This window comes from Phaenicophaeus curvirostris, chromosome 18 (genome assembly GCF_032191515.1).
Source record: "Phaenicophaeus curvirostris isolate KB17595 chromosome 18, BPBGC_Pcur_1.0, whole genome shotgun sequence".
NCBI lineage: Eukaryota > Metazoa > Chordata > Aves > Cuculiformes > Cuculidae > Phaenicophaeus > Phaenicophaeus curvirostris.
The window spans coordinates 344,687-363,279 of NC_091409.1; the positions used below are offsets into that span (position 1 = coordinate 344,687).

The window sequence follows — 18,593 nt, forward strand, 5'->3', positions numbered from 1 at the left end:
ATAAGCATCCTTATTAAAAATAAATCACTGCAGTAATGGCTCCAAGCATTGCAGTGCCTACTGAAAACTGGAGTATTTGCTGTAAAACACTGCTTGTGTTTCACAGCCCGTGTAAGGGTGTGCTGCTACTTGCCACTTCAGTCTGTGTACTGCAATTCCCAGTTTTGAAAGACATAGAACCCTATTTCGCATCAAAACGCTCCTCCTCCTCCAGACAGAGATATTTTCAAATCTGATTGTCCACCATGAGGCACACTGTTTCACAGTTAGATATTCAGTAATTATGCTGATAGAATACAATGTACATGAATATCAGGACAATTTTGTGCATTAGTAAACAAAATCAGAACAGTTTTCTAAGGCAGAGACAAGATACGGTGGGTTTGCTTACTTTTCTTGGAGAAGAGTTTCTTTCTCCGTCCGATGTGGCTGAGCTTGTATTCGTTCTCTTCACAGTTGCAGTCTTCACTATTCCTGTTGTAATACTTGGGCAAAATATTGGAGGTACCTTTGCTGTTGCCTGCAGCTGCCAGGTTCGCCATTCCCTTGCATTTGTGTAGCTTGAGCTTCCCACTGGCGTCTTCTACACACTGCCATTTCTGGAAAAAAAATTTGGTCATTAAACCTCTGTTCTGACTGTGCTTTGTCAAATGGCCAGTTTCAGAGATCTTGGAGATTCCTTGTGGTAGTAAGCAGAGGCTCATCTATCACCCACTACCAAACCAGACTTTTTGTAATCTTCTATTTCCAGACAAATCGGAACTCTTTGGAACACGCATGCATTTGCTTCTCATTTTGTTTCCTGGAGGCAGAACAACAGGAATTTCTTAAGAAAATCAATACTACAGCTAAAACCATGCAGGTGACACACGCCAACTTTCAGAAGCATTACTGTGCCATGAACCAAGAATGTTCAAGCCTTATCCACAGGATTAAAACGAATCTTTACCTATCGGCATGTTTTGTCAGGTTGGCAGGAATCTATGCCACTATTACACCAAAAAACAGTACCAAGCCTTCAGGCCTGCATATAATCTCAGCCCCATCCCCTACTCTACACCAGAGGAGTCTTCTCTTTCCTAGCTCAAATATCTGATGGTAGGCTGACTTTATCCAGGTTGTGGATTCCTTTACTGTAAAGGTCTGGCCTGAGCTGGTCATCTGGGCTTATTCTAGTCTAGTCAAAGAACGGGAACAGTCACTTCCAAGGTATAATTCCCTCCATCCGAAAGTGGCCATATAAAATAGACAAGAAAAAACATCACCTTGCAGAAGCGCCTATTTCTCTTCACCGACCTTTAAAATGGTCTGTAGGACTGGATCAGCTATGGAACTCTGTGGTTAGACAAGCTTACCTCCACCCTGAGTGTTTCTCTTAATAGCTTTTCACACTCAACACCCTGGGGCTTGACTAGCAATGGTGAGCTGCACAGGATGACTCAAGTGAGAATGCCCTCCCTCTCCCATTCAAACCAGAGAATATCTCATCTCTAATCTCCTGTTACTCAAAACCTGAAGTAACTTGCTTATAGCTTCTTTGTGCTGCCGTCAGACCTGTGCCAAGCGCAAGGGAGTTTAGCCACCTTCAACCTGGCACAGAAGTTTTACCCACTTCCCAGATAAATCACAAAATCACTTCACCTACTCCTTTATTTACCAACACACGACTAGCTACAGAGCTAGGCTTTGAGATACATAAACAGCCTCACAGTAGCAGTTGCCACTGCTTTAAATAGAGACTCTCAGAAACACTTCAGCTTTTTGCCGAGTCTTGAGAAGTGTTCCTCTTTTTTCCCCTATTACAAAACCCTAAGCCTGTGCCTGCAGGACTCACTGGAATATTGAGAGTTTTCCAAATAGAAGAACAAAAGTTAAAACAGCAAGAGCTCCCAAGTGAGATGACATTTTACAGCAGCCTGCAGCGCTATGAGGGAGATTCAGTCACTGCAATTCCCATAGAGAGCTGTGCCCAGGCTGGGCTAACAAAGCCTACATTTTCTATTGAAATTCACTCCATTGTTTGCCTGACAGTAAAGTAAGAAAAAACAATATCACTGTGCTTTTATTATACAGAATTTAACAGGAGTCAGAAGTGAACTGGCCAGTGACAATGGATTTCTCTAGGTCCAGGGGGCATCTCTCATTTGAAATGCTCAGAGTTTTATGGTGTGTTCACCAATTTCCTCAGAAAATGGGATGCCAGGTCTCCTACACTTAATTCTTCAGTGTAGATATTGTGTCCAACCTCCTGTTTGATCCAGGCCTTGGAGAGATGCAGATAAACCTGGTTTAACTTCCAGCACAAGGAATCATAGGAAATAAATGAGAGGAACTGACAGCAAGACATTTGAATCAAGACAGCTTTGCCTGACTGTCTTCATCTGTAAAACAGGACACGCTGACCGAGATGGGGCGTAGAATAGAAGTAACCTTTGAAGAATAAATTGCTGACTCATTTTTTAAGTTATTTTTGTAAACATCTATCTTTGATTGATGCACCGACTGAGGTCTGAAGTAAAACTTATTTTACTAGAACAAGCAACAGTTTCTTTAACAACGAAAAAAAGATGTAAAAATGTTTTTGTTGCTGTTTCCCATTTCAATTAATCTGAATCTTATTTCTGAAATATATGAACAAGCTGCATTTTCTGTTCAGTAGAGCTCTATGCTGTAGGTGTCTGATACATGAAAAATGAAGATTCAACAGAAGGCAAGTTAAATGCCATGATGAGAACTACTGTAAATAAGTGCTCTCATGTACAGCCCAAAAATATTTTTTCTCTATTTCTTTCATCTCCTGTCAAGAAAATGATGCTCATTTTTCCCCTCCAGGTGAACTGGAAAAAATCCTTTAATTTTGGTGCAGTTTAATTTTTTCCGAGGCAGCTGTATGCTACAGTGAAAACATTTTAAAGGCTTTGCTGGAAGGGCACATTGTATGCATTAACAGGTCCACTGCTGAATGACTGCAGTGCAGAACTATGTAAATGACTTTACAAGCACACACAGAACACATGTATAGGGCAGAAAACCCACCAACCCAAAAGTCCCAAGCTTTTAATTTTTTCCCCCAAACCAGACATGGGCATTTGTATGAACGTGTCCAGGATTCAACATCTTACCCTTGGTCGGCTTCTAAGTACAAACACAAATCCTTTAGGTCAATATCACAGCTGTACTAGTTGTAGTCATTTCCACAGGATGCTTTTAAACTAAGGGAAAAAGGGCAGTAACTGCAAAGGAACTGCGAAAGCCCCTGCTTGACAGTCAAGAAGCTTGGAACATTGTGAATTCTGGCATCTTATCTAGTGGACAACATGCCATCATGCAGAAACCTGTGTCAACCCCTGGAAGCAACTAAAATATTTCAGAAAAGGTGATCACTTGAATAACTAAATCCACATATGAAGAACTCCAGAGTACTCCAGAGATACTTTTGACACGCAGGTACAAATGATAACAATCCAGCAGCAAAATGTAATTACGTATAAATAGTGGATTAACTCAACCCGTCCAGAAAACAAAGTGCCCTTAGTTCATCATATGCCCCCAACTTTTTGTGACTTTTTTTCATTAGGCCAAAAGATGTGCTCCTAATTCAAGTTTTACAGCTCATAATATCTCACAAGAGCTACACCCTGAGAGGTAGAGCAGTTTAAAAAAACCCTAAATGTCAGTGGAAAACCCAGACACCCTCACAAAGTTCATGCCAGCTTATATCAAAATTCCAAAGGATGAACCTCTTTTTCTTCCTGCAAAACTTTGCAGAACAGCTACTCAAGCCATCAAATAATAGGCTTTTGCAATATGTCCTGAACTCTATCAAGCTCACATTGTGAAAAACTTTCCAGACACCTCATTTAATCATTAAAGCTGTTCCAGCTGGAGATTTCCCACCATCTTCAGGCAGGCCAAGAAAGCTGCTGTGCTTGTGCTTCCTGCCACCTACTGTGTTGGGCTTGTTCTAACACTTCTACTCCATCCTCTGCCCTACCTCCCACCGCATAACACATGCTCCCCAGTTGTTTGTGTGCAGAGCAGAAGAATCTGGGCTTTAGTTTAATGGAGAAATCAGTGTTACAGACCAGAGACTTTGTTCAAAGGTATACTGCAAAGGTAAAGAGAAGACAGTTTGTAACACCTATTCTCTCCTCCAGCCCGAACTACCTGCTATGTGTATCAACAAAAGTAAATCGGGATTTCAATATCTACAAAACAAATCTCAGCAGCAGTTGTTTCCCTCCAGTAACACTATTCACCTTGAACATGCAAATGACCCCTTAGCAGGAAAATATACGTTGTATTTTTCTGTGTGTCAAAACTCCACTATTTCCTTCACAGCCCCCATCACCATGAAGTGATTTTTGCATTATTGTGCATGAACATCTTACCGCTACAGCAATCACAGATGTAAATTCAAAGTCATTACTTGAGGCCCTAATCAGAAAAAAATAGCCATGACCTCCCCTGTAGGATTTTTTCTTACAATTCACTCATTTCCCTTAGTGAATCTCTCTCAATTGCCATTGTTTTCTTTGGGGAAAAGGGCTGATCACACAAGCTTTGCGAAGAAAAGGTTCCAGTGGAAACATACAGCTTTCAGAGCTGAGCCTTAAATCATCATGCTGTGTCTCATCAGCTCCTCTTTTTGTTAAGCAAAAGAGATTCCATTTGCTTTTACAGAGAAGTGAAAAGTGAAACTGTCTGATCAGTTGGCTGTCAGCAAGGCTCACTCCCTAACAGTTTTAGGAATATAGGCTCTAAGAATCAAAGTTTCTGCAGGATAATAAAGTCCCTGTCCATGCCAGCAACCTGACAAAACCAATTCAGCAATATCCGTCCTCTCTAGTTTCTGCGGATGGTTTCTGAACCTCAGCCTTGCAGCCACATTGGCTGGTGAGCTAGACACAAACTGCTTTAATGCCCAGAAATACCCCAACTTCCCATCCAAATCCAGTTATGGGTAGTTAGGGTACATTTTCTTGTATGAAACAGTACAGTTACAGTTTAGTCAGTATGAAACAGTCATAGTTATAGTTTAGCTAGCTCTTCTCCTTTGCTTTGGTTCACTCCTTGTGTTATTTTTTATTGGGTGAGAGAACAGCAAAATTCAGAGAGATGCAACCCCCTTCTCTACAAGTGGTAGGTCTGCTGCTTATGTGGTGGCTTGTCCTGCTGCTCAGGCATAACAGGTTCCAGGAGACAGTCAACCTGGATCTCCCACTGTTTGTCATATACATGTTACTACTTCTCTGTTCTTGTCGACTGAAAAGAATTGGCTCGTGTGTTCTGTATAGCATCTCTTAGATTCACACAGATTCCTCTCTCTTCAGCTGTTTTTTTGACTGAATATGCCCAGTTCCTTAGTTCTATACAACTGGTATTATTTTCTTAATTGTTTAAGAATTTTTGTTGGATTTTTTTTTTCTTCTCTCTGTATCTTCTTCCAATTTATCCATTGGCAAAGGATAAATAGTTTCCTTTATTTCATCCTATCAGTATATAAATAGCACTGCCTGGTCTTCATTCCAGCTGGATATTATTTCATTACTCTAGGTCATGATTTTTTGAGATTCAGACCGCTGGGCTCCCAGCTCAATTTCAGTTGTCACACACTACGCATCATTCAAACCTCAGAACTATAAGATGGATGAACAATTTATTGACAGAAAATTTGGAGGGCTTTTTAATGCCCCAGACTGGAGCTGCACTGAGGCACTATCAACTAGCATGCAAATATAAAAAAGAGGTATTCAGCTAAATTTAAGATCACAATGATATAATTCATTATTAATACAATAATTGGATTGTGGTATGAAATGGTCCCAGCTGCTGCATTCGGTAGTGCAGAAGCTAAGGAGTGAGTGCAGCCGAAGCAGAAATTACAGTGGTGGTGGAAGAAAACCAGAGGTCCCACATGGAGTCTGTAACAGTTGTGAGATTGAAGCCAGTCTCCTGACCTTCACCTTGTTGTCTTTTGAACTACACTGCTACTCATCTCACAATATTTGAAAAGTCTGGCATTTCTATTAAGTGTTAGTATTGACTTTCCAAGCTACTTGCAACATCCACTACTGCAATGGCAAGGAGTTTAAAAATCTCAGTTAACAAGAGATGCAAATTTCTTGGTTTTGTGAAGCAACAACAAGCAAAAAAAATACATAAGTAAAACAGCCTCCGGAAATCATTACAGGCTATTTCTGGCTAAAACAGGGAACCAATTCTGTTAATTATAATTCCTGATAAGGAATACAGTCCTTGAATAACAGCTCTTAATAAATCATGATTTTAATTTTCATGGGTTGTTGCCTCCTATATGTTAACAGGTTGAGGGGTGATAAAATTTTTAATGTATGAAGTTATCAACAAGTCATTTCTTGTCGCAATTGCACATTAAGAAAGTTGCTGAGCATGCGCAACTTGCACTGGAATTCAGGAACTCCAAAGATCTGCTTAAAGAGCTATTAAAATTATCTGGATTCTAGCTGGCTTGCTATGCCTCACTTATCGACAGAGCCTAAATTCTTTAGAAACCTCAGGATATCTCTGCTAGGTACAAAAGAACAGACAACCACAAAAGATACACAGATCAAAACTTTTTTTCACAGTTTTTAAAGAAATCAAAAAAACACCCCTCACTTGGTTTCCTAGGTCTGGCTAACCTGAGTTCAAGCTTAGAAGAAAAGGAGAAAATGTAAGTAATTTTTTCTCCTGCTGCACCCTTGGCAGTAGGAAATGGCTCGTGATGATTATGGTGGCAGGAATATGATCTAGAGGTACCACTTGGGAACTGCTATGGGAAAGCATACGTTAATCAGAATAGTATTCACTACTGCAATGTCATACTATGTCAGAGAACTGGGGGGACCAATTGAGTAAGTGACATACTTTTACTTATGATACCTTCATGCCAGTTACAAAAGAGAATAGCCCTTCATGCACCTGGTACAGCACAAAGAAATCAGAGGGAAGACTGCTTATTACTTTATGTTTACAGAGCAACTGAAGGAAAAACTGAAAATTCTTGTATGTTGAACGTCTTCTGGTAAAAAAAATGTCATAAACAATAATATTTTTTAGTGCTATTTGTGTCAGAGTTGTACATAAATGGAGCTTTGAAAAGAAATAGGTTTTGAAAAGTAAATAATGTGAATTCAGACAACTATTTTTCCTTCACAAGTTAGCAATATTGTTGTACTACGCCAGGCCCTGCTAAAGACAAAATTAATATTTTATATTTTTTTCCCCCCATGTATAGCATCCGTTCCTTGCAGTGAACAGCAGCGCTGCAAGCCTTGCATGTTTAACAAACATGCACAAAGTTGGCAAATGACTTAGAGGGAGATTTTGTGCAGCTGTTGTTATGATACTGTGGAGTTGCTGGGAATACTCTACAGAGCAAATGCCGATATCATAATTGGCTTTCACAAAAGCACATTAATGCAGGCCGCCAGATAGAAGTGGGTCAGCTTCCACTTACCAGCCAGTTTAGAATGAAAGGCCGAACTATACCGAAGGGAAAAAAATTGTGTGGAAGCCATTAGGTACTAGGATAAACGTTTTTTATTTCATGACGGAAGAAAGAGCTCATCTCTTTTAAATCCTTGAATAAAAATGCTGAGCCGCTCTTTCATCTGAGCCTACAATCACCCTTAGTTGGATACAAATAACTAACACAGACCAAACCCTACTAACTGAAAAAGAAAACATGGCAACACACAGATTCCCATTGCACTCAGAAGAATTTACATATATTAATGTTGCCAAAAAAATCCCACATAATGGACTCTGAAACAAGGTTTTAAACGGCATGAATAGCCTCATCTCCATGAGCCTAGTGCTCTCTTATCAAAACGATTATAGGTCAAGGAGGGTGACAGAGATTTGCAAAGGAAGAGCATTTTGTGGTGATAGAACTGTATTCAGAAACTTGCACGCTCACAAAGTGAAATTTCAAATTCTCCATCTCACATTCAAAGCTTTCTTCACTTCTCCTTTACTCTAAGCTCTGTCCTTGTCTCCTCTCATTCACTCTCCTTCTGAGGCTTTGTCCTGCATTTGTGCTTCTCAACTCCTGCCCACACTTAAGATTCCCAGGCACTGCTTAGACTTCTCTGTGCATGGAACAGCAGGTCGCCAAAACTTGTTTAGGTCAAAAGAAAGAGTCCCAATGACTTTAGTGAGCTTTCACCTAATTCTGACCCAGAGTTCTCTTCGTCCTTGCATCAAAATGTGAAAATTCACCTTTTGCACAGAACACTCCAGACTCTGTCAAATGCAAAATAATAAAGTGTCCTGCAGGAGCAGGAGACATCTGCTAAAGAACTGCTGCATCCATATATACCGTAAACTCCCCCAAGGCAGTAGTATGTTTTCCATTTGGGCTTCTTCTACTTACTATGCACAGATGTGAACAGCACTAGCAAACAGACAACACCCATTTGTCATTTGAGAAGTGAGTCTTGCTTCACTCTGAAAAGACTTTTGGGTGCACCCATATTTAGACATAACTTATCCTCAAATAAGCACATTCATCTCCCACGATTTCTGCTGTCTAGACAGACTGCGAGGACATATTCTCTAGAGCAGGGGTTAGATGGATTGAGATTCCCTTGAGAGCCCTTCCCAGACTCCAATTGACTTGATTGTTAGGCAATTTTTCCTGATGTCCAACTTAAATTTCTTTTTTGCTCAATTTAATCCTATCACTTCCAATTATGTCTGACTGAACTGTTCAAAACAGTTCTTCTCCTCTCTGCCTCCTGACAATGAAGATGCAGCACATGCAGCTCTTATTAGCACACCTTCACTTTGGAATTTATTGGCAATTCTGAGTATGGAGTTGACATTTTATGCCCACTTTTTACAGATGTCAAAGACATTTTATTATCCATGGAAAAAAACATAAGCCTGCAAACGTGTGTAGACAATACAGGACCTTCCCCCTTTCTTCCATAACTGAGACATGTGGTAATTAGAGTAAGAAAGCCTGAATGTAGCTAAGTTACCTTATGCAAAGAGACAGCTTCAGTGACAACATGGAGTTGGAAAGTCTCTCTTCCCCTCTGTTCTTACAATAATGTTCAAAATAATTGTGAAGATGAAGACAAAAGGAAGAAGTTAGAACATCTCTCAAAGGGAAAATACTGATGGAAAAAGAAAAGCTGCATTTCCCCAAACTGCTTACTGGATGATGTTGTACTGAAACAATGACTTTTCCCCCAGTTTCTCAAAGAACACTGCAAATTCAAAAAACAATGGCTTGTGCCCACCCATCTAAAATTTCAGCTCAAGACATCTGATGACAATAAACTACTGCACAAATACTAGGAAACATTTATAGGAAGAATATGACATTATAATTTTTCTGTATACTACATCTGGCAAAGAAGTCACAGGAGGAAAAAAGCAACTGGAAAATGCTTATATATATATAAATTGGATACAAACACCTAAGGAACAATGGACTTCTTTCACAGGTGCACTGAACTACCTGACTGGAAGAGCCAGAAGCAGGCAGTCTGGCCTCTGACAGCAGAGAATTAACTACTGTAGTCAGAGTAGCCCATTACTGACTACAGCCTTGGTAAGCCATTCAGATAATCTTTACAAGAATAGTTATATATATAGATTGACCTATTCTGACAGTTCTCTCAGCTACCAGCATACCAGGTAATGCCAGTCTAATAACAGGTGCATCAGCATGTGGACCCATCCAACTTCACCCCTTTGTCCACATGCTCATGGGTAGAATGTGTTACAATCCCTGGAAAGGGGTACTCTGACTGGTACCTGGATGAGAAAGCAATGGCGCAAAGCCAATTTTGCACTGTTTCCAGAGGATTAGAATTTCCTCAAGAGTAGAGAAAACTCCCCAGGAGCGGAAATGCTGGAGACAGTTTTGCTATGCTTTTGCACTGCTCTGGTATATTTGCAAAATCTTCTGTGCTGAGACCAAGTATTGATATTAGGCTAATATTTTTTTTTCCTGAACTACTTCTACATAACTTGGATCTAAAGTGAACATTTTTTCCTATCTGCCCAGCACAGTTATGTAACAACAAGAGAAATGACACACAATGAATGAGCTTTGTGCCCACATACACACAGGCTGCCCGCAGTCATAATTACACGTGTGATTTCACAGTGTATTTTTGTTAAGAAGAGGCATATATTGACTTCACAGAATGTTAGTTTGCCATTATTATACATAATTCCAAATAATAACAACAAAACAAGTTAAACTAAGAAGTCAAAGGGAGCTATAGGTATTTGGAGGAGGCCAATCTGTTAAGTTCATAGTGGCTTCTTGTTACTAATGAATCTCAACCACAGTCTATTTGGGGAATAAAGTTTTAAAACAGCCTAGGCAGTCCTCTTAACAGTAGTCAGGAATCAATACAGAGGCAATTGAATCAGCAATTTCCTGACTGTCAGTCAATCTCATAAATGCTGTAACACAGCTCTGAGCAAAGGCCACAGCTGGCATTGGTGACAATGGGAAGGACATTGTCACAGTAAAGGTGTTATGCTTAGACGAACTACAACTGCTTGCTTTCAGTCAGGAGTACAATGCCCTACCTGGCCAAGCTGTTCACAAGCCGTTTGATACTCAGCTCGCTGACAGAGGTCTTTCACACGTTGGTATTTGGGTAGAAAGTTTTCTTCTTGGGCATCTACCTTCTCACTCTCCCTCTTATGCAGAAGTTTACTGGAAAAAAAAAAGCTTTATTTTATTTTTGCATTAATGTTAATTACAAGACATGTGCAGTGTGCTGAAAAGCCTCAGAGAAGCAGGTTATCTGCCAAGTCCATAGCAAAGCTTAATAAGTGCTAGTTTCTACTGGACTATCATCATCTCCGACAACACACAAGTTATTCATGTAATGCTCTCAGGGAGCATACAAAACCGTGCAAGACCAAGACAGCGTGTTTTATGTCTGCTTGGCAGGCAGTAACAACAGTCGATAGAAACAGATGATATCCTCCTCACTCTACAGGGTTGCTCTTTGCAAAACCTTCATGACCCGTGCTATGTACTCTGGCAGAGGCACAGAAGGAACGAATGTGCACATAGAGAGGGAAGGGTTTTCATTCCCCCTTGTTACAAGCAGGAGGGTCAGGGGCAGCAGGTGAAAGAAAACCAGGATGCCTTTCCATCTGTCAATCTGTGTAAAACTCTCCTTCCCCCACCCCAGCAGCACATTCATGCAGGCTGTAGGCAGAGGCCATACATTCCCTCCCATCACACAATCACTGCCACTAGGCGTACTGCAGCCTGACCCTGCTGGCACAGCTAAATGGCTTTAGGTCTGTGGGAGAGTGCTGCCTTGGCTTTAGCTATTTAGTATTCTCCTATCTAAGAAGACCGGGCTTTGTGGTTAACACTTTTCTTACCCCCTTTCCACTAGGAATGAGTCTCTCCACACCTTCATCTTTTTCTTTAAATGGAACCTAGGAGGAAGTAAGGAGAGGAAGAAGCAATTCCCACACAGTAATCAAGCCATGTCCCACTTTTCCCTCCCACCCCCAATTCTGATGAAAAACATTACAAATAACTGCACAAGTGGACATCCAGCTTTACAAAGCAGGCACATATGTCTCTCTGCTGCAATCATGAACAAACATAAGACAGATTTTGTTCTCATAGGGACAAAATCCACATCAGATTCACACAGTACAACCATTTCAACATAAGCATGTTTAAGGCGCAGGGGATTAACTGAATTGTCCTTGATCACAAAGGATCACAAATTAAATCAGGATTTCCTGACTCCAGTTTGGACTCTTAACCTGCACGCTACCCCCTAAGTATCCGACTCTAAAGCAGCTGCTCCTGTCCCCCTCTCCCTCCACCCAACTACTTGTAAATCAAATCTTCCACTTCTTTTTTCTCTGCTGATTTTCTCTAGCAAGCATCCAGTCTAATTCTCTTCCTCAGTCTTTTTCCAATTAAAGTATTGATGGGAGGTCTCAAATAATCACTGCAATTCTGAGTGCTAGCCTATCTTTATATTATAGTCTGATACACAACCAACCCTTTCAACTCAATTATTCTACAATTTATTCAATATCAAATGCTTTCCTACGAATGATAGCACCGACACATTTAAAATCTATAAATTTAATAGCTAAAGACATTCATGTGTAACCCACTCACTACTACACAGATTACATTTAGTATATCCAGATGCCATATAGCAAGTACATGAACCTGACAAAATGAAAATAAGTCAGTCACATATTGGCAAATGGGTCTTTAGATTTCCAGTGAATGATGTACTCATATAGATAGTAATTTCATAATATTTTCCTTCAAATTTGCTGCATGTTGTTGAATATTTGCTCAGTCTTCTTTACAAATACAAGCATGTTTACACACACATTTCCACATCTTACCTATTCACTGGTCTCTCAGAATCCAGAAGCTTTAGAATGGATTTGCCATCCATATCAGATGGAATATCCAATCCAGCAATATCTAGAATTGTAGGTGCAAGATCAATATTCAACACAATGTGAGGATTCCTGAAAAAACATACATGAGAACCTGGTTTAAAGTCTATGCAACGATACCAAGCAACTCCAGCTCTTCCACAGAGACCAGGGATCTGAAAAGGCTTATTTTGTGACATCTGCAAAGAAGAAAAGAGGACACAGTCCAATTCCTTTCCATGAAGGGAATTAAAACGTAAAATACAGATAAAATTGCATAACCTCAAGGAAGGCTTAATATGAAGATTTAAAACTTTAGCACAGAGTATTTTTCAGAAAGCAAAGGAGTTCATAAGGCAAAGTTAGTTTATTAATGCAAAAGAGGGTTCAAAAGACTTTCACAACACGAGAAAGCATTGGAAGATCTCCTTGGGTGATTTATAGAACAAAAATGTCTGTCAAATACGCTGATGACTATTAAAAAGTAGGTTTGGCACGTAGCACATGCTTTATCTGTTTCAATTTATGGGATAGAAACTGGTACCTCAGCTCTTATCACAGCACACATGTTCTGAAGGAAACATGAAGAGAAATATATTGCTAGATACTACAGTAAACAGCAAAGTTGTTGTTAATGTAGAGTGTGAGGCAGAAAAAGGAAAGGGAACAAGAAAGAAAAAGCAGAGAGGAAGCAGTTATGGAGAGGAAAAAACCAAGATAAAATAAAAGCACAGCTTTAGTTGAAATAATACCAGTCTTCCCAAGTGTATAGTTATGCATTCTGCAAACACTTAGAAACAGGAATGCCCTACTACTTAGCAAAGCAGTGGCATATGCTCCTCAGCCATCACAATAAACAGGACAATATTTGAATTTAAACTAACTTTGAGTTTGGTTAAAACATTGGCATCAATGCTAGAGGAATACAGATAACTCCTATACCCAAATCCCTTGAACTGCAACATCTAAATATAAGCAAATTCACGGATCAGAGCATCCAGTTGCTCAGCCCATTATTCAGTAGCTAAACAAATGCCCAAATTCTTGATCACGTGATGTGGTTTTACTCTGGGTCTGGTTTTGCAGAGGTGTTTCAGTTTATATCGAACTGTACAAACTTATTTCAAATGTCTATGACGGTGTTGTTCATTACTCACAATATTACACATAAACACACTGTTTATCAGCTGTGTACTGTTTCTTTCCTTTAAAAAAAAATCAAGCAAGACAGGCACTCAGTTTCCTGAAAGTGGGGAAAAAAAAGGAAGTGAGCATACAGCCAGCGTTCTACAGCACTGAACATAAAGAATGGCTGGGCTATGATCTGCAGGCACAAAAGAAGGATGGGACCAGATGGGCTGCTATACATGTCAGTGCAGAATTCTAGCTCGAAATACAGGACAGAAGCAAGCTGCTAAATTCACACTAATTAATGAAACACCATTGAAAAATTACTACATTTTTGCGCGAGCGAGCAAACAGGCACTGACAAGAGCATGGATGATGAATTAAATTGATGTACCTAATTTGATTTTAATTACTAATAATTGTGGTGTAGCATATTTGGTAATAGAAATGAGAGCTTAGTAATGACTTGCTACAGTGACTGCTATTAAATCTTCATTGGTATCAAAAGGGAGCCACGACAATTACTCTGCAGGAAAAACATAAGGTTCATGCAAAACACAGATGATAGAAGTTCTACCATTTAAAGAAAATCAGGCTGAAAGAGAGGATCAATTTATTATCTGATATATTTCCTCTCCAAGGTATCTTGTCCTGTTCTTCCCATTTGTTATACTGTGATGGGCTTTTTTCTGCTGGACTCTGCCAGGCTGACTCCTCCGATTTGAATAGAAATATTTTTTACATTTTCAGAAGCCACTGAAAAATAAAACTCAGTGGGAAGTTTTCACAGCTTTTGTGTATGTTTGGGTGTAGAGATCCTTGAATTAGAGCAGACATGAAGCAGCTGGTCACTAGCACTGTATGTTGCACAAAAACTAGCTCAATCCACTTGGGTGATATTAGCATTGCCTCACCAGTAAGACCAAAAACTGCAAAGAGAAAGAGGGTACTTTCTTAGAAGGCTAACCCAGCTCATTTGAAATTCTGTGCTGCTGCAGACAAACTTCTTTCAGTGCTGAGGTAATATTTTTAATTCCACTTAAAAGATCCCTCTCCTGCTCTTTAGAGAAGTAATATTATTTCATATGCATAACTGCTGTAAATAAATTAGACACACAGAGCAATATTTACAGAATTTAACATTTTTGTGCCTACTGATAATGTGAATCAGTGAACATAACCAGCAAATGGAATGAGAATTTTTTCAATAACTACTTGCTACTGTGTTACACACTAGAGTTGTTCGCCTGCAGTAAAGAAAAAGTATGTGGAAGACTCTGTGTGTGTATTAATTATGCTAAAACACACACATGAATATAAATAAAAGGCAGCAAATTATGGCACTCTGTCCAAAATCATTACTTAAGTACACATATTTGCTATCAAAATAATTGCTTAGAAAGTGTATTTACATAATTTCTTAGTTGATCAGAGCTACCATTTTAACTAACAGTCATATTCTGCACGCTTGCGTGCATCTGACAAACAGCCCTAACCCTGTAATTTCAAAGGATGAACCAAAAAGCATCTTTTGTAGATGACAATGTATGAATTATTATGTATATTCTTCTTCATAAAGTGGAGTAATTTAAGTTTAATGTTCAGCAATAATTATCTACTGTGGCAGTTAGTTATGTGTATTATTTGCACCCCTCAAAAGGAGGCAAATAAGTATTTCCTAGACTGGACATATGTCAAAGTAGCTTCTTCAACTACATCCACAAAAGCACAGTGGTCTACGCTGCACACCTATACAAGCAAAAAGGCAATGGCATAAACCCTTGACTATGTTATACCAGCACGTGCTATCAGTTCTGCTTTCTGAGTAGACATATTTTTCTGCAAAAGACAAGCAGGAGTCAGTCAGGGTGACTTTGTGCCTCCACTTGGATGCCAGGTCAATATGACTGAAAATGTCAACATAGAGGATTTTTTTAGTCACTACATACGCACACACAGACACATAAAGAACTTACAAGGACCCAGCCTCCACATTTGGACCCCGGATATAGAAAGGAACTCTGATATCAAACTCATATGGCATGGACTTCCCTTTCACCAGCCCAAACTGTCCAATATGATAACCGTGGTCTGCTGTGTATATGATATACGTATTGTCCAGTTCACCTGTTTCAACCAACGTATTGTATATCTGAAAAAAGCAAAAAAAAATATGAAATTCATTCCACTGAGGAGTACTATATGTAGAATATTGGATATAATTTTCTGCCTATGTGTAATATACAAATAAATAACAAGTGTTCAGAATGGCACTGACTTATCACAGTGAACCATTCTGAATAATCCATAACCACATGATAATGTAACTATCTGAATAATGAGGCTATTACAAGACAAACTTCTGTTTTCTCTTCTAAAGTAAACACATTAGCACATCACATTTTCAGAAGTGCTTCCTATCAGTATTTCGCATGAGACATGTTGAGATAGTACTAAATATATATGGTGACAGAGATAAAAGTTTCAAGGTGATAAGCATTTTTGAAGTTTACTCTCTGCCTTTATCTTTTTCTTGCAGCAAACAATTTTAATAAAATTACAGCATTTTGAATCTCACACCTATTTGAGCAACACTCAATGAGCTTGCCCTGCCAAAAGATGAGTCCCCGTTGTGGAGAATATTTGCAAATTTTTCTTCCAGATAAATATCAGTCAGTAATACTCTCTCACTAGCTGGATAACTAACATGGAGAATTAACAGGGGCTTTAAATCTGTTTGTGCTTGCTTCTATGGATTTACGTGAGAATCTTTATGTGAAATGCACCAACTTGACCACCAAAGATCAAATTTTTGTGATATTTTCACTTGCAAAGGTACAAAGGTGTGCCTCATACAGATCCAGAACATGTCAGCACAGAAGGCGACAAACTCTGCCGTTGTTGGTTTGGTTTGAGTGGGGTTTTCGTTATTTTTTTTGGACGGGTTCTTTTTTTTTTTTTTTCAAATTTTGAAAGACTAATACACGTCTATCATTCTATCATTCAGTAGAAAAGATCAGGCTGACTTGGTGATTACAATTGAAAAACAACACAACTAATTATGCCTGCAGCATCTCACCCAAAGTGAAACAATTTTACTAAATAGAAAATCAAAATAGTGTAGTAAAACAGCCAATCTTCCCTAATGCTGGTATCTGATCCATCTAAACAGATTCATTAATATGAAGCAGACATTATACTTGCCTGAATCGGTAATTACAAGACATTACTAACAAGCTGATGCAATGCCATTCAGATAATTTCATCTTTGCCTTACAGGATAGTTCTTATTTTATATTCTACCTTTTTTTTTGACTATGAACACAAAGATATCAGCCATAAATTGCAACAACCTTAAATCTGCCTTCTTACAACTGGAAACTCATCCATTTTCAGTGTAGCTTTTAGTGAATTCAGGTGTTTCTGTTCAAGACACCCAGCTTGCACTAAAAGGCTTCACTGTTACATTATGTAGATTTAATTGAGAAAAAATCTACCTATATATATATATTTACTTTTATAAATATAATCGGATTATTCCAGTTAGGACTCCTGTAGCATCACTTTTTTGCTGCTGTTGTTCTCTCAGAAACTCAGCATCACAGGATCAAAACAGGCCTACAGTTAGGTATCTATTTCCAACAGGTTGTAGTGTGACTTTTCATGATCACATGGAACATTTTTAGAATTTACGATATATATTTTTCCAGGTGATCCCTTCCCTTTCATCAGGAGAGGCTCTGTGGCAACAAATCAGCTCACTTACACCACCCAACTCACATTATGTCTTTAGGTGATGAGGATCCCTACACATTGCATAGAGGGAAAAAAATCCCCAGAGGTGAGAGGATTACACACTACCAAAAACTGATGCAGTCCTCCCTCTCCTTTCCCCATTATCTTCATGCACAGCACAGCTTGAAGCTCAACTCAAGAAACAAGCACTTGTTTAGCCAAAAAAATAGTCACTACAAATCTTACCATCTCCATAGAGTCGTCCACAGACATAAGTGTTTGAAGGCGCTTTCTCTGTAGCATGTTAGTGAACTCCATGTGTATAGGTTTCATGGGACCTGTATACCTCATTATCCAGTGCTTGTCTGGATTTGGAGCATAGTTATAACTGGGAGTGCTAAGGAACAGAGAGAACACAAGAATGTTTGAGCACTGTGAAAAAAGATATAGTAACATATACTACTAATTTCTATTTGATCAGCACTACAGCACTCACTCTTTGAGGTGCACAAGAAAATAATAGATTTAGTGTGGAAAAGTCTTACACAAGTCTGGAGGGAATAACATCTATTAAAAGAGTAAACACACACTGGTTTTGCAGCGTCTTCAGACCAACACGGATACATTCCAAGGCCAAAGACCAGCCCCAGAAACCCAATTCCACAAGTAGGATGTGGATGAAGCATGTACTACAGAGTTCCTGCTCATGTAATTGCTCTGCTTTCAGTCTTCCCATCATTAGCATCAAATATTACGGTTGTGCAAGCTATTTAACAATAACTGCAGAACTTGCTGGAAAGGTTCTACCATACAACACATCTGGCTACTTGAATACTTTCACGCTCATGAGCACAGGAGGAGCACAGGAACCCTACCTGGTGGTATCAAACTGCACGTGAGCTCATGGCAAGCAGAAGTGGATACACAGCCAGATTTTAAAGACCTGCCAAGAAAAGCAGGGTGAGGGGAAACAGGGCTGTATTTTGCAGACACTTTCCAGCCACCAATTCCTTTGTGATGATCAGAAACTTTAACAGAAGTCCCTGCAAAATCCCAGGAGCTGGATTCAATGTCCTCCTAGAATCTCACAGCCCCTCCTGTGACACCATTAAACCGATGAAGAGAAATATCACTGATTGTACAGAATTTCATGTTGTTGGCAGTTCCAGAGTTTGCTTTTCTGTGCAGAATTATATTGCACTTGGTTAGATGGATCTAAATGAAAGATTTATTTTTGGTATATCACTACCATGATGTTGACTTGCTGCATCACCAGCTCACTAGAAAGCTATATC

At 39.3% G+C, this 18,593-nt stretch overlaps 1 protein-coding gene across 3 annotated transcripts in view; it reads right to left on the bottom strand.

Moving 5' to 3' along the window:
- The window catches only part of SULF2 (sulfatase 2), a 65,539-nt gene that overhangs the window by 18,487 nt on the left and 28,459 nt on the right, over positions 1 to 18,593 (bottom strand). For all 3 annotated transcript variants that reach the window (XM_069872139.1, XM_069872140.1, XM_069872138.1), the window contains exons 6-11: positions 17,545 to 17,695; positions 15,540 to 15,715; positions 12,400 to 12,528; positions 11,398 to 11,454; positions 10,582 to 10,711; positions 392 to 599 (exon numbers count right to left, since the gene is read on the bottom strand). In XM_069872139.1, coding sequence (XP_069728240.1) covers positions 392 to 599; positions 10,582 to 10,711; positions 11,398 to 11,454; positions 12,400 to 12,528; positions 15,540 to 15,715; positions 17,545 to 17,695 — 851 coding nt within the window. The remainder of the gene's footprint in view (positions 1 to 391; positions 600 to 10,581; positions 10,712 to 11,397; positions 11,455 to 12,399; positions 12,529 to 15,539; positions 15,716 to 17,544; positions 17,696 to 18,593) is intronic.